This window comes from Blastocystis hominis (genome assembly GCF_000151665.1).
Source record: "Blastocystis hominis, Singapore isolate B (sub-type 7) whole genome shotgun sequence assembly, scaffold_5".
Classification (NCBI taxonomy): Eukaryota; class Bigyra; order Opalinata; family Blastocystidae; genus Blastocystis; species Blastocystis hominis.
In genome coordinates this window covers 241312-262446 of record NW_013171860.1, presented here as the reverse complement: position 1 = coordinate 262446, position 21135 = coordinate 241312, and the positions used below count along the sequence as shown (strand labels likewise).

At 51.9% G+C, this 21135-nt stretch overlaps 6 protein-coding genes; 1 reads left to right on the top strand and 5 right to left on the bottom strand.

Moving 5' to 3' along the window:
• GSBLH_T00003969001 (uncharacterized protein) lies at positions 1-518 on the bottom strand (the record flags this gene model as incomplete). The annotated part of the gene is made up of 3 exons (XM_013042796.1): positions 1-75; positions 105-444; positions 475-518. The coding sequence occupies 3 exons, from the start codon at positions 516-518 to the stop codon at positions 1-3; spliced, it is 459 nt and encodes a 152-aa protein (XP_012898250.1).
• Positions 519-525: 7 nt separating this feature from the next.
• On the bottom strand, positions 526-816 carry GSBLH_T00003968001 (uncharacterized protein; the record flags this gene model as incomplete). XM_013042795.1 has 4 exons in its annotated part: positions 772-816; positions 704-740; positions 617-646; positions 526-586 (listed from the first exon to the last, which is right to left on the bottom strand). The coding sequence occupies exons 1-4, from the start codon at positions 785-787 to the stop codon at positions 526-528; spliced, it is 144 nt and encodes a 47-aa protein (XP_012898249.1). The 5' UTR covers positions 788-816.
• Positions 817-1046: 230 nt separating this feature from the next.
• On the top strand, positions 1047-3553 carry GSBLH_T00003967001 (uncharacterized protein; the record flags this gene model as incomplete). Its single annotated transcript, XM_013042794.1, has 8 exons — positions 1047-1256; positions 1289-1498; positions 1530-1646; positions 2159-2431; positions 2467-2546; positions 2575-2875; positions 2906-3037; positions 3074-3553. The coding sequence occupies 8 exons, from the start codon at positions 1047-1049 to the stop codon at positions 3551-3553; spliced, it is 1803 nt and encodes a 600-aa protein (XP_012898248.1).
• Positions 3554-5087: 1534 nt separating this feature from the next.
• Positions 5088-5363, bottom strand: GSBLH_T00003966001 (uncharacterized protein; the record flags this gene model as incomplete). The annotated part of the gene is made up of 1 exon (XM_013042793.1): positions 5088-5363. One exon carries the CDS (start codon positions 5361-5363, stop codon positions 5088-5090), a length of 276 nt encoding a protein of 91 aa, XP_012898247.1.
• Positions 5364-5706: 343 nt separating this feature from the next.
• GSBLH_T00003965001 (uncharacterized protein) lies at positions 5707-7124 on the bottom strand. XM_013042792.1 has 6 exons: positions 7075-7124; positions 6937-7041; positions 6825-6903; positions 6652-6787; positions 6229-6620; positions 5707-6162 (listed from the first exon to the last, which is right to left on the bottom strand). Exons 1-6 carry the CDS (start codon positions 7107-7109, stop codon positions 5719-5721), a joined length of 1191 nt encoding a protein of 396 aa, XP_012898246.1. The 5' UTR covers positions 7110-7124; the 3' UTR covers positions 5707-5718.
• Positions 7125-7263: 139 nt separating this feature from the next.
• On the bottom strand, positions 7264-20586 carry GSBLH_T00003964001 (uncharacterized protein; the record flags this gene model as incomplete). The annotated part of the gene is made up of 12 exons (XM_013042791.1): positions 7264-7680; positions 7713-7853; positions 7885-7953; positions 7985-8206; positions 18127-18294; positions 18326-18767; positions 18795-19189; positions 19226-19637; positions 19670-19813; positions 19843-20147; positions 20186-20306; positions 20336-20586. The coding sequence occupies 12 exons, from the start codon at positions 20584-20586 to the stop codon at positions 7264-7266; spliced, it is 3087 nt and encodes a 1028-aa protein (XP_012898245.1).
• Between the last annotated feature and the right edge of the window lie 549 nt (positions 20587-21135).

Sequence of the window (21135 nt, the reverse complement as noted above, 5' to 3'; positions counted from 1 at the left end):
CTACTGCATGAGGTGGCGCATTTCGTCGTCGCTGGGCGTGCCGCACGCTTTGAAGATCAGATTCAGCTCTTCGATCTGCGGTGAAGGCGAGCGAGTTCGCTTACTTTGTTGTCCGAGTGCGTCGGAAACAGCGGGCCGCATGCGAGAAGCTCGCCGAAAATGCACCCCGCCGACCACACGTCCGTCTCCGTGCTGTACTCGGACTTGCCGAGGAGAAGCTCGGGCGGACGGTACCAGAGCGTCATCACTTCGGTCGTGTAGCGATTCTTGTCGCCGAATTGGAGCTGACGAGCCAGGCCGAAATCGGTCAGCTTGATTTCGTGCTTGTTGGTCAGCAGGAGGTTCGACGTCTTCAAGTCGCGGTGCATGATCATGTTTTTGTGGAGATAGCTTAGCGCCTGGAGAAACTGGTACATGTACCAGCGAACGTGGTCTTTAGAGTATCTATACATTACAGACCGCGACGACACATACAATGCCAACTTCTTATCCCTGGTATATTGAAGAAAACCCCACATATCGTGCTCAACGTATTCCATAATCATACAGATAGGGTTTAATTTGGAATACTCTAAGGATAAATTGACTAATGTAATAGATGCAAAAAAAGCACTACCGTCTGGAGACACGATGTCGTACAGTTTTACTATATTTTTGTTATCGATGCTGCGTAAAAAGTGAATCTCTCGAATTGTTGACATACTAACCCCATTTTCCAGAGAGGACTTGCGAAATCGGATCTATACACTTAGAATACGCAGATAACTGTACAAATTTGATCGCACATATTTTCCCATCAGCAATTCTCTTCGCTTTATACACATCTCCATAAGTTCCCTCTCCAATTTTAGCCAGCAATTCATACCCTTCTAATTTATATTCGACCATGCTTTCGTAGTCTTCTAAATAAAGAAATCAGGGATGAACTAAAGAGACAGCCGAAATTGAATGAGAATTTTGTTTTTTTGAAAGTGCACAAAATACCCCCTATTATCGGAAGTCCAGAAACTCCAAGACTGGAATGCTTTCTCACTTTTGTTACGCCAATGGACAAGCAGCTGTTGATCTCCACAGGCGTTGTGAAGAATGCCAGCGGAAGTGCTTATGTAGAGTTGGGAAATATGAAGATTATGTGTTCTGTTCAAGGACCCCGTGATTCGTTCCGTTCCGTAGACAGTCAGGACAAGGGAGCTCTCTACTGTGATTTTAAATATGCCCCATTCGCACAGAAAGACGTATATCAGCCAAACTTACTCGTTTCTTGTTTTTCGTGCTTTTTATTGTTTAGAACAGAGAAACGAAGTCAATGTCCTTGCTTCTAGAGAAGATTCTCTCTACCAGTGTGGACTTGGAGGCTTTTCCTAAAGCCGTTGTTGAGCTGTATATCATGGTGCTAGAAGTGGATGGAGATCCTCTCGGCTTATCCCTCATGTGTGCTTCTCTGGCGTTAACGGACGCTGGGCTGAACTTGTTTGGACTCCTTGGTTGCTGCTGTGTCGTTCGTTTCGATTTTCTGGGTTCCCCTGTAGAGTGTGATGGAAAACAACCAAATGATCGTCAATCCCACATCCGATGAGTTAGAGAAAGCGAAGTGCTACACGCAACTGGCTATCTTGAACTCTACGAAGGTTGGAGTTGATGGAGGGGTTCATTCCTAGGAAATCATTCACATTTCGCACTGTGGCGCTGTCGATATCGATATCTGTGCGATGGTGAGTTCCAAGAACGTCTTTGATTTGTAGTGCCTTTCGAAGTGCATGGAAGAGGCAGCTCGCTTCTGCGGCTCGATGCGAGATTACTTACTTCGAGTAAGTGAGTAGTTCCATGTTCTATTTTATTCATTCTTAATTAAGTAAAAAATAATAATAATAATAATAATAGTAATAACAAAAGAATTGTTTTTGTTGTTGTTGTTTGTTGTTGTAATTTTCCCGCCTTTTTTTAAATAAAATAATATAATAATATGTCAGAGAACACATTTCGCATTTTGGTTGCTACGGACAACCATCTTGGGTATAAGTATCATCCTCCTACACGTTACTAGTACATAGAGAGGCCGACCCGATTATCGGAAATGACTCCTTCGAATCCTTTGAGTTTATACTGAAAACGGCCCGTGAATTAAATGCAATTGATTGAAAGCGAATTTACGTGCTAGGTTGATTTCTTGCTGTTAGGAGGTGATCTATTCAATGACAACAAGCCTACACCCAGTACTCTAGACAAAACAACATCGCTTTTAAACAAATATTGTCTAGGCTCGGGAGATATCAACTTTACGCATCATCCTACAGAAAAATCGCCTCTAGTTGTCTTGTTTCGGTGTTCCATTGCTTTTACCGCTAGGCCGGTCAACTATGAAGACGAAAACCTGAACATCGCCTTACCTGTATTCGTAATCCACGGCAATCACGACGACCCAACGCACGAAGTAGATTTCTTCTTCAACATCCCCTCATTTCTCAGGGTCCCGAAAGCAAAGCCCACTCCGCTCTCGACATCCTGAGTTCCTCTCGCTTAGTGAACTACTTCGCCTGCGTTCCAGAGTCGTTTTCTTCTTCCTCTCTTCCACAGTGTTCAAAACATCGAGATCACGCCAATCCTCCTCTCCAAAGGATCCACACGCTTAGCTCTTTACGGAATGGGCTATGTGCCCGACGAGCGTTTGTCTCGCATGTTTGAAAAGAAGCAGGTAACGTTCTTCGAGCCGCCCAACTCGGACGACTGGTTCCATCTCTTCCTGATCCACCAAAACCTCGAGTCGCGCGGTTCGCAGCGCACGTTCCGCCTGGATTTGCTTCCGAAATTCCTCGACTTCGTGATTTGGGGCCATGAACACGAGTGCAAAATCGATCCGACGTTCAATGCGCAGAACGTTGGCTTCTCCCTCCTCCTCGATTCATAGAGATTTTACACAATGCAGCCAGGATCGTCCTGCGTGACGTCCCTCATCGAAGCCGAATCGATTCCCAAACACGTTGCACTTTTAGAAATCACAGGGACCGACTTCCACGTCACTCCCATTCCCATTCAAAACGTTTTTTTCTCTCTTTTCCACTCCTATCCACTCTAGATGCGGCCTTTCATTTTCCAAACGTGCTCTCTGAGCGACTTTCCGCATCTCGATGCCGCGTCGCCCACCGTCGCTGAAGCCATCGAGAAAACACTCGATCAACAAATCGAATCCATTCTCTCTCGACTCCCTCCCAGCGATAAACTTCCTCTCGTGCGTCTTTCCGTCGATATCACAGGCTTTCCTTCCATTTCGCCGCCATTATTCGGAGCCAAATACGTCGGACGCATCGCCAATCCGAATAGTTTGCTGTATCCTCGTCGAAAACGCGCGTTGACGCTCGGTGCGGGAGGAGGAGAAGGAGAAGGAGAAGAAGAAGGAATGGGAATGGATGAAAGCTTGTCGAGTTCGGCGCAGTTCGAGATGATGGTCGGGTTTATCGAGACGTTTTTGAAAGAGCAAGGCGGGTTGAAGATATTAAATGCAATGCATATGCGTGATACATGTTTGTTTTTGTGGGCGGAGAGAGTGATTGCGTAGTGTCGCAGTATGTGAATAAGCGATGCTCGATGTCGTGGCATATGATGATGGAGCATTTCGATCATTGCACAAGGGAGGTGTTGGAGAAAGTGGATACACGCAATGCCACGTCCGATAGTTTGGTGCAGATTGTCAAAGAAGCGTATGAGAAGGACAGCACGCAATACCTCGAGACTTTAGCGTACGTTCAACGAATCAAAATAACGCAAAGAAGCGATATGCACGACGATGACGATAAAATGGAGGAAGAAGAAGAAGCAGCGCCTCAACCGGCTCCCAAACGCCGCGCCACGCAGTACTTCTCCTCTTTTCATTCTTTTCTCACTCGTAGGAAGCGAGCAGCCAACACACGTCGAACCCAATGAACTGTTTGTTACAAACACCAAAAGCAATGTGTGTCTTGTTCACAGGAATGATAGCGACATACTCCGGCATGCACAACATCCGCGCGATCTGGCTGAACCCGCTTCCCTGCGTGGCCAAAAACGTATGCGACTTGCAAATCAGATAGATATCCAGCAGAGCGCGCTGCAAGCTCGTGGCCCCCGCAAAAACAGTATGTCCGCGTTGCAGCGACGACACTGTGAGGACCGTCATCTCCGTCAGCTCCGACCGCAGCTTCGCCTCCGCCTTCGACGAATCGGTCGACAAATACACGACCGGCCTGCTCTGCAGCGGCCCGTTCGCCTTGTACGCCATCGAAGAGCTCGCAAGAACCTGCCGAATCATCCCGGGAATGCGCTCCAGCTGCTGCGGAGAGACCATCACCGTGGCTTCGTGATGGTCGGCGAGCTGCCCGCCGCAGCGGATGTGCGTGGACAGGTCCACGCGCGGGACCTGGAGCCGCTCCCACTCGCGTCGAATCAGCTTGATGTTCGTGCGCGACGGGTTCAGCAGCAGGCGAACGATGCGCATCTTGTACGTGTTCCAGGAGTCCGTGGGCCCGATGATCCCGAGCGCGCGGAGACGCTCCAGGTTCGCGTCGGAGAAGAGCGTGGGGAGGCGGAAGTCCAGAACGACGAGATTGGATTGGGGCAGCTCGTCGACGGTGGATTGGAGGGAGGACACGCAGGGATTCATCTTGCTGCACACCACCAGGCCTTGGTAACCTCCTTCGTAGCGAAGAGAGCGCAGACAGGAGTTGGTTTCGCTCCAAAACGCGTCGCGCATGTGAACTAGAGATTATGGAGGAGATGATGGGCTACTGAAAAATCTTCTGCGGAGAAGAATCGCGTAGGTTACCGAGTATAAGAGAGAAAGGTATTTGTGACCGATTCCGCCGTTGATGCTTCCAGAGATGATGAAGTACGTGTTGTTCTTGGAGATGCGGGAAAGAACTCTCCGACACAACTTACCGTAGTTGAACGTATCGTTCCAAGGGAAATATTTCACTCTGTCCTCATACTGAATCTGAGGCAAGTTGATATTTAAATCGTTTGTGTGGCCAGCAAAGATAGACTCCATTTCTAAAAAGTCTACCGTTCTCAGCTGGTTAATTTGCTTCCTCCACTCCTCCTTCTTTTTATTGCTGGCTTCATCCGGTGTTCCAGCTGATTTCTTTGTTCCCTTCTTGGGACGGATAAGAGCACTTATCTATACCTAACAAGGTTTTCTGTTTTCCCACATTTTGAGATAACGACGCAGACTCGGTTCGAAGAGACGCAGCGTCATCCACTTTATGCATTTCTTCATGCGTTTTGAGACTTTTAGGGGGAAACTGGATGTTTGCCTGGAGAAGATTCTTGTTCGTGCTTTGGCAAACATCATTGGTAATACAAATTTCAGAGGCATTAAAAGTGTAAAAGTTCATATTACAAACACCACGACATTGTGCCTTCACCGCTGCATAGCAAGCGAGAAGAGAGAGTAGATAGATCACAATGAGAGAAGTGATAGCTTGTAATTCGAACATCCAAACAAAAATAAACCTATAGATTTTTGTAACTCCTCCCTTCATTAAGGCGCACTCTTTCTTGTTTTTCTTTCCATTATTCGTATACTGATCGATTCACTGTCCCAACTGTCCATTCCCTTATATATATATATTAATCGATTCACTGTCACAATTGTCCATTCCCATATATATATATATATATTAATCGATTCACTCTCTCAACTGCTCATTCACTCCTTCTGTTTCCAACAAACACCCCAAGCGATCGCGACTAATATCCGTATCCACTGAATCCTTGCTGGCCTCCATATCCATAGGCTCCATAGCCTCCATATCCGTAGCCACCATATCCATACGCCTGCTGCTGCTGCTGTTGTTGCTGCTGCTGGTCCTGGGGCTGGGCATCGTAAGCGAGAGTGCTGAGATCCACCATGCCTCCGTACGCGTTGGCGTTCATGTTGGCTCCATATCCGTAGTCCATCTGCTGCGCGGGCGCCGCATTGCTCTGCGCGGGCATCGCGCTGAACATGTCCATGAAGTCCGTCTCGCCCTGCTCCTCCTCCTCCGGCTCCTCCGCTTCCTCCACCGGCGCCGCCTTCTTCGCCGCGGCCTTCTTCACCGGCGCCTTCTTCTTGGGCTTCTCCTCCTCCTCGTCCTCGTCGAAGTCCTCGTCCTCCACCGCCGCCGCCTTCTTCGCCGCCTTCTTCACCGGCGCCTTCTTCGCGGCCACCTTCTTCTTCGGCTTCTCCTCCTCCTCGTCGAAGTCCTCGTCGTCCGCCACCTTCTTCGCCGCCTTCTTCACCACGCGCTTCTTCGGCTTCTCCTCCTCTTCGTCGTCGTCGTCGTACCGCGACGCCTTCTTCACCGGCTTCCGCCGCGGACGCTCGTCCTCATCGTCGCTCACATCCGCGCGGCGGCGACGCGGCCGCTCGTCCTCGTCATCGCTGAAGCGACGGCGGCGAGGACGGTCGTAGTCGTCGTCGTCGTAGCGGCTGCGAGGCATCGGACGCGACGGCTGGCGCATCTGCGGACCCGCGCTGGCGGGAGCGCCGCCGCCCACAGCGTTCTGGCGCGAGGCCATCTTCTGCTTGAGCTCCTTGGCCTTCTTGCGCTCGAAACGGAGACGAGAATCGTCGTCCAGAAGCTCGATGATCAGAGAGGCCTTCTCGCGGACTGACCGTCAACTAGACAACACAGGGCGTACTTCCGTTTCCACGCTCGTACTGCTGCTCCTTGAAGGAGAACTCCTGCAGAGCGCGCAGCTTCTCGATACGATCACGGGTGTCATCGATAATGCGGGGAGATCCGTTACGGATCAGATGGTCAATCAGGTTCAGAGCCTAGAACGTAAGCAAGATCTGGGAGAATGAAACGTACCTTGAAAATCTGCTTCCAGTACTTGGGCTGGACAGCGAGGGTCTTCCAGATAGCCTCAGAAATCACTCTGTAGTCAGCACTAGACGATTAGATCCGGTTTTCTACGCCATACTCGTTGTAGGACGCCTGAGCGAGATCGTTCAGCATCGTTCCAGAGGCTCCCCAGTTCTCGTTCGAAAGAGCCTGGTCCAGAGTCTTCTCCAACTCGGTCTTCTTGCTAAACCATCAAATTTGCGCGTACACTCCCTACGCGACCAATCCCTTAGCCTGATTCAGAAAATTCATGGGTATTATTCAAACACAAAAGGATATTGAGGACATGAATCCTCAGCGGAATCTGCCCAGTCCTCATCCCCTACAAAATGAATCATTTCAGATTCTGCCGTGTTTCGTAACAAACAAGAATATTACCACGCATCGGAGTAAATACCATTTTGAATCACCTGAATACCATCGTACAGAATCGTCGTAAGCTTTTCTTCTGAATCAATCGACTACAACTCACATCCCCCCAAACTCCCCCTACTCGGTCGTACATTCCCTTCGCTGCCTGCATCTCGCACAGATCCGGAGTGAACCGCTTCTTCAGGTTCACCAGCGTGTCCGGAAGGAAGCAGGGCAATCCGCTATCCGACATGCAGTCCACCAGAGAGCAGATCTGGCTCCAATACTTTCGAATACACAAGAAAGCCTCCACCGTGAGGTCCAAAAACTCCTGGAAGGCAGGCGCGTCGATTTTCCCGCCAAGTAACGTAAACATTTCCTTCGACAGTTTAAACGCCGCCTTCTCAAAACCGATATTTCCTCCGGGAGAAGTACCCAGCAAAAAGCCAAAATCGATGTGAATCAAATTTCCCTACAACTATGAAATCGCATCTCCGTTTGTACGTTATTATCGATCATGAGGTTGCCGTTATGCCGATCCTTGACCCATAAAATATAGCAAGCCACTGCATAGGCCGCCGAACTTCGAATGAATCTTCGTAGTCCCATTTCGTATTTCTCTCCATCCTCGCGTCCAAACAACGACTACACTGAATACAAAACACCCTGCTTCTACCTCATAGTACGACTTCAGCGTGGTGAATCCCTTCTTCCCCAGATTATCTCGCGAATCGCTATTTGGGACCTATTTATAAAATCGGGACATGGGCCCTTACGCATTCGATAATGCCTCCCATCACCTTGTCTTCCGTACTCGTTCTGGCAGGGGTTACATTGTAGACCATAAGCGGAATGTCGATTCCTTCGGCCTCCCAGATGATCTGCAGCAATCGCATTACTTGCAATGCGAGCGTGTCCTGCCTGCAATCATCATAGGCTTTCAGAATGAGTCCCATGGTCTTGGTCTCGGACTCTTTGGGCTGCACCTCCGGAATGGACTTGGTGCTGAATACGGAGCTATCGCTGCGCAGAAGCGACGCCGACTGCAGCGTTCGGAAGTTCTGCAGATGCTGCGGAGAGGCCACGTTGATGCGCGAGGACAGCCGCCTAGTGCTCACTCCCTCCTCCCGCGATTCTACGGCGAATAAAAGTCCTTCAGCGCGGCCTTGGCGGAGCGTCGCACGTTGGAATGTCCGCTCGCAGGCTACGCGTCACTCCGACCCTCCAACCGCACCGCGCCCACGCGGGGCTTCCGCTCCAACGCGCGCAGCGCGCTGTCCGGTCCGTCCCAGCGCTCCACGCGGAACATGAGGCGGTAGGGCGCCTTCCCCGCGGACTGCATCGCGGCGGCGCTGTCCACGACGACCTCCTTGATGCGGAACTCGGGATTGGTGGGCAGGTAGCAGTACTGCGTCTTCACGGTGCGCTGCAGCTCCGCTAGGCGCTCGGTGAGGCGCGTCATGATCTCGCCGCGACGCTCCTCCTTCTTGAACGGCTTCGCCTCGCCGCTCACGTTGATCAGCATGTTGAACAGACTGAACTGCTGGTCGTAGAGCCGCTTCTGCCCGGGCGTGAAGTTGTCCTGGATCTTCGCGATGATACTCCTGCAGATCTGCGGCAGCGGGTCGCTCCCCGTCAGCTACGCGTCACGCCTCTCCCGCGGGGATACCGGGTTGCCGGAGAACCCGAACTTGCCGGTGGCGCTTCCCTCGGCCTCGCTCTCGGTGATGAGCGCCCAGAGCAGTTGGTGGGTGAGGAGAATGCTCCGCGAGCAGAGCAGAAGGATGTACTCCTGGAGCATTTTGGTGGTGTCGTGGCGCAGGCCCTGGACCAGTTGGGGCAGGTAGAAGCAGAGCGACTCGGGAGGGAACTGCCCGAGCGCCTTGGTGATGAAGTGCATCGTGGAGGGGTTGCTCATGGGCGGCGCGGACTCCATTCGGTCCGCCGTGTTGCGAGCCATCGCGTCGATCAGCTACGCGTTGAAAGGAGGAAACGTGGAAACGGTAGGAAGGGAGGGGAGCGTCCAGTAGAGGAGCCACGGCTTGGAGGCATCGGTGCGATCTAAAATCTGCGAGTGAGAGAGGGGAAAGAGGGAAAGAACGTAGTATTTGGCGCATTCGGGGATGTGGAGATAGCTCTGCGGGTACTGATTGACCAATCGGACCAGCTACGATCGACGCGACGCGCCAGCAGCCCTACCTCGGACTGGAGAACGGACACGTGGGGGTAGAGGCGAGTGAGCCACACCGTGCACTCCGAGGAGTGCGCTCGCGCGAGCTGCATGACGTCCTTCCACTGATTGGGCGTGTACATTTTCCCGTGCGTCATGTACGACTCGTCCAGCAGCTCGCGCTCGGGGTTCTGGCACGGATTCACCTTCAGCAAGTACTGCTCGATCAGTCCGCGAAGCAGAACCAGCGCCAGTTCTTCGTGGCGAATCGTGGAAGACGTGGTAATGGAAGTCACCACGGTTAAGTGGTCGGAAATGTGCGGGGATCGGCTCGCGGACGGCGTGGACTGCGAGTCGAACACGTTGAAAGTGAGTCCTGAACGGCCTTCGCGCAGCGCTCGGCCGTTGCGTGCCTCCACGTTCTGGAAGAGCTGCGAGTAGAGACTCACATCGAGAGCATCTTCGTCGAGTCCGACGTCCGAAGCCACGTGGGATCGACGCGACGTTTTGAGGTGCGCCAGTCGCTTCTTGTTCTCGAGATAGACCACGTTGATTTCGTCGTAGATGTCCAGCAGGAAATCCAGCTGGCGGCGGTTCGTCGCGTGGCTCATCGAGTCGCTGTTCGTCTACGTCAAAACCCGTTCACGGCTCCCACAGAAAACAGCGCGTTCTCGTCGTAGGACGCATTCACGATCAGATTGATCACCGCCATCACCAGACTTCCATAAAACACCTTGCACTCCTTCTCACTGAACAGCTGCCGATCGCAGCACACGTGATAGCAGTTCCACGCGCTCTGCAGGAACGACAGTCGCTGCTCCAGCGAGAAGCTCCCGATCGACAGGTCGCTCTGCAGCGAGCTGAAGAACACGCTGCTGATTTCGCGGACCAAATCCGAGTACCGTTCCGCATACGCGTTCATCACTTCCTGGAAGAAGTCGAGCCAGAGTCCCTGGCACTTGCAGTGCTCCTCCGTGTACGTCGAGCAGAACACTGCGGGCGCAAACGCCGCGACGCCGCACAGATCGCGAAGCAGCGTCGGCGCTGCGTAGAAAAGCGAGACCTGCGGAATGGCCTGCTCTCGGTGGTCCTCGCTCTGCTCCCGCATCGTCACGCAATGGCAGCACGACGCGCACAGCGAGTCGCCGCTGTCCTCACAGCGCAGCTGCGGAACGATCGGCGGCGGCGTCGACTGCAGCTGGATTTCGTCCTGCAGGCCCTCGATGATCCCGTCCAGATCGAACGGGCTCGGCGACCTGGCCGGGAGATGTCCGAAGCGCCGGTCCAGCTTGACGAAGACCGTGTTGCAGTGGCAGGGACAGGCGCATTTGTGCTGCTCGTGGTGCAGACCGCCTTGGAACCAGCGGTCGCGACCGTCGCGCCAGCAGTCCGACACGCGGAAGATCCCCAGACCCAACTCGCGCGTGACTTGCCACGCGCAGCTCAGCTCGCGGATCAGGCGGGACTAGATCGGAGAAACGGGGAAACTCTACGTGGAGGAGCGGGATTTCCGCGAGGAGCCAGCGCCAAATCGCGATCGCCTCCTTGAGGAGCGATTCTCTACGCGTCAAAAAGGAGCGAAGGAGTTCAAACTGAAGCAGAATGGTGGGCAGCCAGCAGATGATTTGCACCACGAGCGGGTCCGTTTCTTCGCGGAGGATCGAGTACAGCGCCGCGCAGCGGATCAACAAGTCGCTCGGCTGCCGCTCCGGGTCGAGATCGTCGGATCCCGCGGGGAACGAGATCGATTTGAGGCTCTCGTCTTCGTTGTGCGGCGAATCGTGGTAGTCCAGAGAGAAACTGGTCTCCAGGTACGTTTTCATCTCGGCGTGCATCTCCGCCACAATCGCAGATTCCGGCGTGGTCTTGAGGCGCTCGCGCAGAATCCCGCTGTTGTAGCTGAGCTTTTCCTTGAGGGCTACGGATGAATCCGCGCGTTCGCTCCCACAATGAACCGCGGAAAGCGCGAGGAAGTCGGTGAAGGGCGTATCCCGCATGGTCTCGCGATTCTCGAGAAGGAGCTCGTAGAGGAAGGAGAACACTTCGGGAGAGACGGTGCTACACATCAGCGGACTGCGGCGCTGCTACTTCTGCAGATTGATGAGGACTTCCTCTTCGAACTGGGAATCGCCCTTGTCCATCCAGGTCGAAAACACGCTCATGGCTTTCTTGTAGACGTTGGTGAGCTTGTCGGAGCTCAGAGGGAGATCGAGCTGGTAGTGCAGACGCGTGTCGTTCTTCAGCATCAGCATTTCGCTCTCTTTCAACGTCACGGGCGCTTCGTTGAGCGGTTTGAGGTTGATTTTCATGGTGAGAAGGCACTTCAGAAGAACGTTGAGACAGCGAGCGTTCGTTTTTAAGTAGGAATAGTGTTCCAGGAGGAGGCAGATGTATCGGAGCGAAATGTCCTGAAGGACTTCGAAGCGATGGCAGAGCGTGATGATCAGGAACTCCATGTGGTCCTCCAAGATCGCCTCGGTCATTTCCGACTGATCCTCCCCATCCAGCAACTCCACAAACTCGTTGAAGATCGTTTCCAGGATCACCAGAAGCACCGGATAGAGCGGATGGGTCGTGTCGGTGAACGCTTTGAAGTAGCTGAAGATGCCCTTCAGCGTGCGGAGCTGCTTCGTTCGACGCGACTCCACTTCGTACACCGTGAACAAATACAGCGCGGAGGTGTGCGTCAGCGCCTTGATTTCCTCCGCGTGGCTCTCTCCCAAGCGCTTCAGCAGCGCCGTCTTGAGCGATTCCTCGTTCGCTGCAGGCTCCGCAGAAGCGAAGAGAGACGACAGCTCGATGTCCGTCTCCATATCGGTGATGTACTGATACAATAGCGGCGATTTGGACGCAAACAGCGTCAGCGAATTCTCCGCGGACTCCGACCACGGCTCGGTGGACAGCGATTTAATCTACCCTTCGCTCACTCCCTTCAATGCTACCGTCACGAGATGGAACCACACATTCACATAGTTCTTGAGATTGGAGTCGATCGGATAGTCCAGCTGGTAGGGATCCCACTTCTTCTCGATCGTGGACAGCACGCTGATGATGCTCTTGCTGATCTGCCACTGCAATCGCTGCGTGCTCGTCGATCCTTTCAGCAACGTCTGGCCCAGCTGCACACACGAAACCAAAATCTGGTTCTGCAGAAACTGGCTCTGCGCTGGATCGTGAATTCCTCGAATCAGCTGCGACAAGCAACTGCACACTTGATTCACCACTTCTTGATACTATTCCTCACCCGGTTCCACGTTTCCTCACATTATGAGTATCGATCTTCATGAGAAGTCCGGTGAGAATATTGTTCACGTCGTTCTGCCGCTCCTTCCCGTCCTCCAGCGCCAAATCCACGAGGCACGGCAGCACTGCGAGCATCGGCGTTTTGCTTCCCAATCCTTCCACCAAGATCTGATAGATCCCGTTCCGCACTTCTTCGCAATCCACATCGTGCACCAGCTCCGAGCAGAGCGACAACACCGCCGTTTCGTATTGCTTGATGTCCGACGACGCGTCCAATCCCGCCAGCTCGCCGCTCGAAGAGGGCTGTCCCTCCAGATTCCGCAGAAACGACCCGATTTTATTGATCAGCGTGTGCGTGAGGCTCATTTTGAACGCCACGTGCGCGTCTCCCGCGCGGTTGTTCTGTTCTGTCTGCGCCAGCGTGACGATGAGGCGCGTAAACGCAGCGAACAGCTCGGGATGCTTCCAGATCGCTACGGATAATTCTCTCTTCTCCTCCTTCTCTCCTACAATACCGACTCTCGTAATTCACCGCACCGTTGCGATTTCGGTGATAACGCGGGCGATTCGACCAGCCCTCGCGGATGTGCGCGGTGTCCAGCAGTCCGTACAAGTCCTCCGCGCACTTCAACATCTCCTCCAGCATCGACGGCAGCAGATTGGCGAGGCTTTGCATCGCCGCGGTCGCCACGGACACCTGCAGCGAGCGCTCCTGGCAGGAGATGAGCATGCGGCGCCACACGCAGCTCCACACCCAGGCGTTCTCGTTGGGGAAATAGAAGCAGACGTCCTCCAGCAGGGAGAAGCACGCGATGAGCAGGCTCTGCTGCGCGCTGCGGCCCGTGTAATGCTTGGCGAGGTCGAATAACGACATCAGGGGCGGCTGGATCAGTTCCAGACTGATCGAGGAATACTATTCCTGACGGACTGGCGAGGAATTCTACGCGAATCGTGCGGAAGATACGCGCCTCGATGAGGATCAGCACGGAGAGACGGTTCGAAACGTCCACGTGACTGCTGCCGCGCGCTTGCATGTCTATAGGGAATTGGGGAAACGGGGAAATCGAGGTACAGTGGTCGTTGAGAGTGTGGATGAACTGCAGCAGCGAGGAGCAGAGCGAAAGCAGAGCGCTGTGGGGAAAGGGGTAATCGCCCTGCCAGGTGGAAAGACACTCCAGAACGGCGAAGAGAAGCGGTTCTCGGGACGTCTGGAGAGAATCATGATGGAATGGACTTACATCCGAAAGCAGACTGTTGATTACGTCTTCGATCATTTGATAGATTTCGTTACTCTTCGAGGGAATAGCGACAGCGACATCCATCACAACCTAGGTGAAACTGTGCAATCGATACGAACTTTTATTAGCTCTGTAACTCGGAGTAGGTTTTCGCGCTGAAGCACCAAGGTGACATAATGCGGAATTCGCTTCACGGAATTGAATAATAATAGAAAATATCGTTCAGGAACACTATGGCTCGCATACGGATGATGCAGAATACTTTCCTTTCGTCTTTACAATCACATTTCCATAGGATAAAATAAGCTCGTGCTCCCCTTTTGTTGGAGGAGGGTAGGAAACAGAATCACTACAAATAATCCGCAAAATCAAACGAAACGGATCTGAAGGGATCGAAAGATCATCGTGGAATAACGAAACATATCTCTCTCGCAGTTTCTGACCATTTCTTGGAACAGTCGAGAGAAGGTCGGAGAGTTTGTTGACCATCCACGAATATTGGTTTCCGTTGAGTCTGTATCTCGGTAGAGACAAAAAAGCCTTGCTCATTTCCTATGAATTGGCAACAAAAACCAAGAATAATACAAAAAGACGTTGGAGAAAAAGCCGGTGTTTTTGCAAATCCATAAAAAGTGGCAGAGTACTTCATGTGATTAATATCGCTTATAAAAGATATATCACTTGGGTAGTTTAAAATCCACAGCTAGTAAGACCTTTTGGAGAATAATTCTACCCATTTAATGGATAATAAAGCTAATCATCACAGAAGTATTTCAGGATATGACTGTATGTATTGCATCACCGGGTCTTATTTTTTGTAGACTCTGACGCGACTGATAGGCGACGATCGCACATTAGTCGGCTGAGTATAACCAGTGATATGATTTCGGAAGATCAAATTCATAACAACGAGATTTTTTCTCCACGGCCCGTTCTTCATTCGAGTTCGGCTACTTTTGTAAATCGTGACAGCTAGGATCGCGCGTAAGTATAAACGCATACGTCGAGACGGTAGAAGAGAACTGCTATGAGGAACGAATATATCCTATAAGAGTGTTCCGGAGTTGTTCTTAACCACAGCTCTCTGGTCCCTGACGGTGATATTGATACTCTTTTCAGTACTGATGAGACATGCGGAAAGACTCCAGACGAACTTTTCGACTATGGAATCAGTATGTTCGATGTGTTTTCCTCGATTCGCTCCTTTGTTGATCGGTACCCATATTCGCAGCAAGACCCCCATTCGAACGTGCTCCCCCCCAAAGCTCCCAACGTTCCCAAATATACACTCGTTTTAGATCTCGACGGGACTGTCGTGAATTGCAGTTTGAAAGAACCTTCGTACTACGATGATAGTTTTATTGTACGCAGCTCGAAGCGCGGAGTCACTCACAGAACGAAACATACGATGAGACCACACAGCAGACAGAGCGATGTACGGTGTTTGTACAATACAGACCTTACGTGTTCCACTTTTTAGAAGTCATGAACAAATACTACGAAATCATTGTGTTTACTGCTTCGACAGAATCGTAGGAGAATGCAAAAGCGCGATGAGAGCTCTAGCTATGCGAAGCATCTCGTAGATATCTTCAATAAGGACGAGAAGATCATTCAATACTGTTTAGCAAGAGAGTACACAACGTTCGTGAACGATCAAGAACACTTTAAGGATCTCCGTATTCTGAATCGCGATTTGGTGATTGCGGAGAGCGAGTGTGACGCATAGGAAAAGACGTTTATTCTGGATAACACGCCGTTGGTGTACAGTTACAATGTAAACAATGCTGTGCCGATCTCGACGTATAAAGGAGGGAAAGATGATAAGGAAGTGAGTGAATGGAGAGGTGTTGAGCGTAGTTGTTTGCTCTGATTCCTTTTTTCAAAAAACTTACAAATGTGGAGGATATTCGCACTCCGATTCGAGACACATACCAGTTGGAAAGATTGTTGAGTAACGAAACGATTCGCTATTGCCGTGTTTGTTTGAGTCTTGGAAGGAGGAGGAAGAAGAAGAAGAAGAAGAAGGCGATTGGAGATGAATGAATGAATGAAACAAACAATTCATTGATTCAATTCATTTAACCACTCTTCAATCAAAAAAGAAAACACTTCCTTCCTTCTTAGTTTAACAAGCGATTGATCACCCGCCGATACTCTTCGAACGCTCCAAACCACACGGCTCCGCCCAGCGCGATCCACATCGTCCGCGGAACCGCGCCAGCGAACATTTTCCGCATTCCCTCGCTCTGCAGCTGGCGAAAGGTCGCTACGATCCCGCGTCGCTGCGCTGCAGGGAGGTCTGCAGAGAGCATGATGCGCGTTTTCATCACATCCAGAGGCGTTGTGATGAAGGCTGAAATGCCTCCAGCGATCAGACCCATTGCCATGTTTTCGTAGAGACGAAGGTCTGTACGGGTCTATCCAGGAACGGAAAAAGCAAAGAAATACGATTCGCTGAGAGAAATAGCGCTTTTCGGACTCATAGAGAACGAACTAAGGGAAATGGAAAGAATCGAGGAAACCTACTTCGATAATATCAAAAGGAATATCTCGCATCAGCATAATGCCATAACCCGAGTAAAGAGAGAGAAACCCTCTTTCCTTGCAGATTGCTACAATTGCTTTCATTGGACTCGAATAACCGCGAACTTGAATAAACTGCTTGGTTATCTCGAATGGATTTCGTATACTGCCTGCAATTACTTCACCTACACTAGCAGCGATCATTTCACATAGAGGAAAGAACCGCGGGTCGTTTTTAAACACTTTCTTTGTTTCCCCTTTCACTCTCTCGTAAATTGTCCAATACATCGCAGATGCGGGAACGGAACCAACCAAAATCGTCCCCAACCCATTAAACAAATTATAATATCGAGAAACAAGGACACTCCCTGCGCGCGCTTGAAAACGACTATTCCTGAGGCTTTCTTTCCAACAATACGTTTTCAGAGTATCAAGTGGAAATAAGATACTATCTACAGTCATGCCACAGCACGCTCCAGCAAGTAGATTCACTACACTCAAGAATACAGGAAACGCGGATACAACTATTCTCTTTCATCTCGCAGAAGCATTCACGCCACCACACCCGTTCCAAAAATGTTTCCAACAAAAACTAAAGTTACAAAAAACTAAATGGGCGTTTTCCCGCTCCACTTTCCTTCGCCTTCGGATCCTGAAACAGCGGATTATTCGCAAACCCGCCTCCATTCATCGCGCCTTGCCCCGGCCGTCCGGGTGGTCCCTGCTGGTAGGTCGTCTGTCCGTAGGCAAATCCCGGGTTTCTGGGCATTGCCGACGCCGTGGACTGCTGATAAGGCTGCTGGTAGGGCTGCTGATAGGACTGCTGGTAGGGCTGAGGAGGATAGTCCTGCGGCTTGTAGGGTTGCTGGTAGGGCTGAGGAGGGTAAGCAGATTGATAGGATTGGTTTGGTTGATAGGATTGTGTCGATTGATAGGATTGTGGCGATTGATAGGATTGTGTCGATTGATAGGATTGTGTCGATTGATAGGATTGTGTCGATTGATACGGCTGTGGGGGGTAGAATTGCTGATACGGCTGCGGAGGCGGGTAGTTTGGCGGGTAATTCGACCCCGGCAGATTCTGCGCGGGATAATTGGGCGGGTAGCCCTGCTGGAAATTGGCGGCAAAATTGGGCGGCACCCCCTGGACCCCCTGGACCCCCTGGAACCGCTTGGGATTGGGTTCGTTCTGCGCGTAATAATTGGTAGGATTATAACAAGAATAGTTGTTATAATAGCCATTGCTGTTATACGCACCGTTATAATTCCTACTCATTACCCTCCGTTTCCTCTCTCTCTACCCATTACGACGCAGCTCGCGCACTGCGCCTGACCCCCAGGACGGCTCGCTCTGCACGAAGCCAAGATCGGACACGTTCAGATGCCGGTCCAGCGTCACCGCCTTCACGATGTCTTCGCCCGTCAGCACCGACCGCGGGAGTTTCACTCCGGGGAGAAGCGCTGATTGGTGGATTTGGATGGGGGGCATGATGAAATGCAGCATGAGGCAGTGGTTGTAGTTAACAGGCTCTAACATCTCCGGAGGGTTCGAGAACACTTTCTCGCCTACACCTCAAAAAGTGGAAACGTGGAAACCGAGAGAGGGCTCGGAGGAGGTCTCGATGGCTCCGAAAATGGGGAATTCCTGGGGATTGCGGAGAATCAGCAACTCGCCCTTGTTCTGCTTCCACGTTTCCACGATTGGATGGGAAGAATGGACCTAGAGGTGACCTCTGTGGGCTCTGCGAACGCATAGCAGATCGACGCCGACGTGGTTGCGAATGAGGTCTGCGGGAGTCAGCTGGTCCATCACGCTGTCGATAGCGGCGAGCAGTCGGTCTTTATCGATGAACGAGATCAGCGCGGTCCACAGCCAGCGAAAAGGCAGTCCGTCCGTGTCGTACTCGATCTGTGCGTCACGCATCCTGCCGCAGACCCACTCGTTTGGGGTAGAAATCGCGGATCGGCGAGTTCGGCGACGTCATCAGCTCCTGGAAGGGCTTCGGCAGCAGATACGCGCAGCCCGGCGGCTGGTTCGCCATCAGCTGGTCCAGCGGGCGGAAGGGCTTTCCCTCCTTGAACGGCGTGGCCTCGTAGGAGAACTCGGCCAGCGTCGACGCGCACGGCGCGAAGTGGAACGGGAAGAACCAGTCCCAGGACGGACAGCCCTTGTAGTAGTACAGCATGATCCAGCGCAGGCCTTCCACGTACGACGTGCAGATCGACCGGTAGAACGCACCGTCCAGACGGTCTCCAGGCTTCCGGCAGAACTTCTCGCGGTAGTACCGCTGCTTCCAGCCCTCCTCGCCCAGCCGGATCGTGTCCTGCACGCTGTCGTCCGTGTTTCGCTTCTTCCACTCCTTCAGAAACTCCAGCGAGAAGCTACACGGAAAGGGGAAACAGGGAAACTACTCCATCTCGATCTTGTCTTTCTCTTCCGCACTCAGCGCGCTCGAGGCGGTTTCTCCGTTTCCACCACTCGGATTTGTGTTCCCATCGCTCGGATTTGTGTCTTGGTTTTGATTGGCTGCCGCGTCTGCGTCGATTTTCGCGGTTTGTTCGGCGAAGAGCGCGTCCGTCACCGCTGCCGCCAAATTTGCCGCCTTTTTTTCCTTCGCGGAATCCTCCGAATCCACGGCAGTTTCCTTGTCAAAATCGCCGCCATTTTGGTCATCGTCATCTTCGTCTTCGTTCTCCAGCGAAATCTCCTCGCGGTTCCGCTTCACGGGGAGTTTCACTTCGGGCGCTTTGAGCAAATGGTCGGTTCTCGCAGCACGCGCGCGCTGCTGATTGTCCCGGTTGATCTGCACGGCTCTGCATGCTCAGCAATGCCCAGCGACCCACCTGCGTCGTCTGAGAATTTCTCCCTCCACTTTGGCGAGCTCCTCGAAGATTCGGTGGAGGCGCGGGAGATCGATTTTCCCGCCGTCGGCGGTGAGATAGCCGCGCTCGGCGGGGAGGATGGACTTGTAGAGGTTGAAGAGAAGGTCCAGCGCGCCCTCGCGGATGCTGAGGCAGGGCAGGCGAGGTAGGAAGTCGTTCCCCACGAGGAAGCAGAGCAGGACGATGTCGTCCAGCACGTGTTCGAAGTCGTAAGGGAACGAAATCACGCGCTCCAGCAGCCCGAACTCGCCCTGCAAATACTCTCGCAGCACTGGCAGCTGCAGGATCTGCAGCGGCTGCTTCATGTATTTGCTCTCGCGGGTCAGCGCGCCGCGCGGCTGCGGCTTTTTGCCCTGGCACTGCGCGGCTCTAGGCGTGAACTCGAGGTTTTAAGAACAAACAAATGGCCATCGGAGCCGCACAAAGCGCAGCGAGTGACTTGGAGCGTGCTGGAGGTGACTTCCTCGCGGAGGATGTAGAAGTACGCCTCGTGAGTGGCCAGGCCGAGCATGATGAGGTCGGCGTCGAGGCCGTGGATGATGTGTCTAGCTCAACAAACACAAGGAAAACACACTTCGTGTTCGGGTCGTAGCCCGGCTGGGCGCGCTCGCGGCGGATGTAGTCCATGATTTTGTGCTCGCCCTCGCCGGGGACGGAGCCGTCCGAGAGGATTACTGTCACGTTCTGCCACGCGGGGTTGTGCGACATGCGATCGGCGATGTACCAGCGGAGGTTGTCGCAGATCTCCATCATGTACTCGGTGCCGGGAGTGATTTTGTTGGAATCGAACGAGCTGGTGCGCGGAGGAGGTACTTTTTTTCCTGCTGCCAACATCCGGGAGCGAATCTCATCTTCAGCGTCCTTTCGATCTTGCCGCTCCTACACATAATTAAATAAGGAAAAGGAAGGAAACGAACTTGAAAAGCACTAAAACGTCGAGATCGTTGCTGGTTCATCTTGGCACGCGGCGCCACTCCGTCGACAGCCAGATAAATCAGTTTTCGAGGACGGACAATTTCAAAAAGCCGATCAAGGTACCTACACTGAACGGATCGCAATAATCACACATAAACATGTTTTCGAAGGTGTCCTTACTGGTTTCGGGAACTTTATCCAGTCCCTCATTGTGAGAACAATTGTGAATGATTCCGTTCATATCGATATAAAAATTATCAAATTCAATTCCATTTGGATTTGGTAATGATACATCTGGGGGAATATACAAACCATCGACCATGGTGCCAAATTCTTCCACGCAATTCATGATCGATTTGGGGTACTTTTTGGCAAGCCATTTAAACAGGGTTGGAACTCCCATTGTCGATTTCTATAGTCTTTTTGACCCAATGGCCTATTTCTGGAATTCCACAAGTTCCAAGACTTGCGATTCGTGGCTTAACTCTTTAAGGAGTCCAACCTTGTTCGTCTATCCTTAATCGATGAGTGACGTGGAAGCATTGAACCTATCCGATTCCAGTTCAGATGATTATTTGGACGATGAAGCCTACTTTAAGGTTGGTTGTTGCAATGGATTTTGATGGTGTAGAAGAATGCAAAGTTTGCTGATTTCCTCCAGGACATGAATCTTGGAGAGGTAAGTGAGAAAAGACGTTCGTATGGTATTGAATTGAGTATGAATGGATAGGAAGAGACAATTGGAAGAGGAGAAAGATAATATGGAGGAGGAGTACGAAATGGCCCCTCGACGCGTCATTCCGCTTTATTTCTACTGATGTCTAGGTACGTAATGATCATGTTGATGAATATCTTCCGACAATTCAGGAAGATGGTACAATTCATGTAACAAAGAAGGTAAAAGTGGACAAGAAGGTGTCCAAAGACGAAGAAGAGGTAGAGGAAGAAGAAG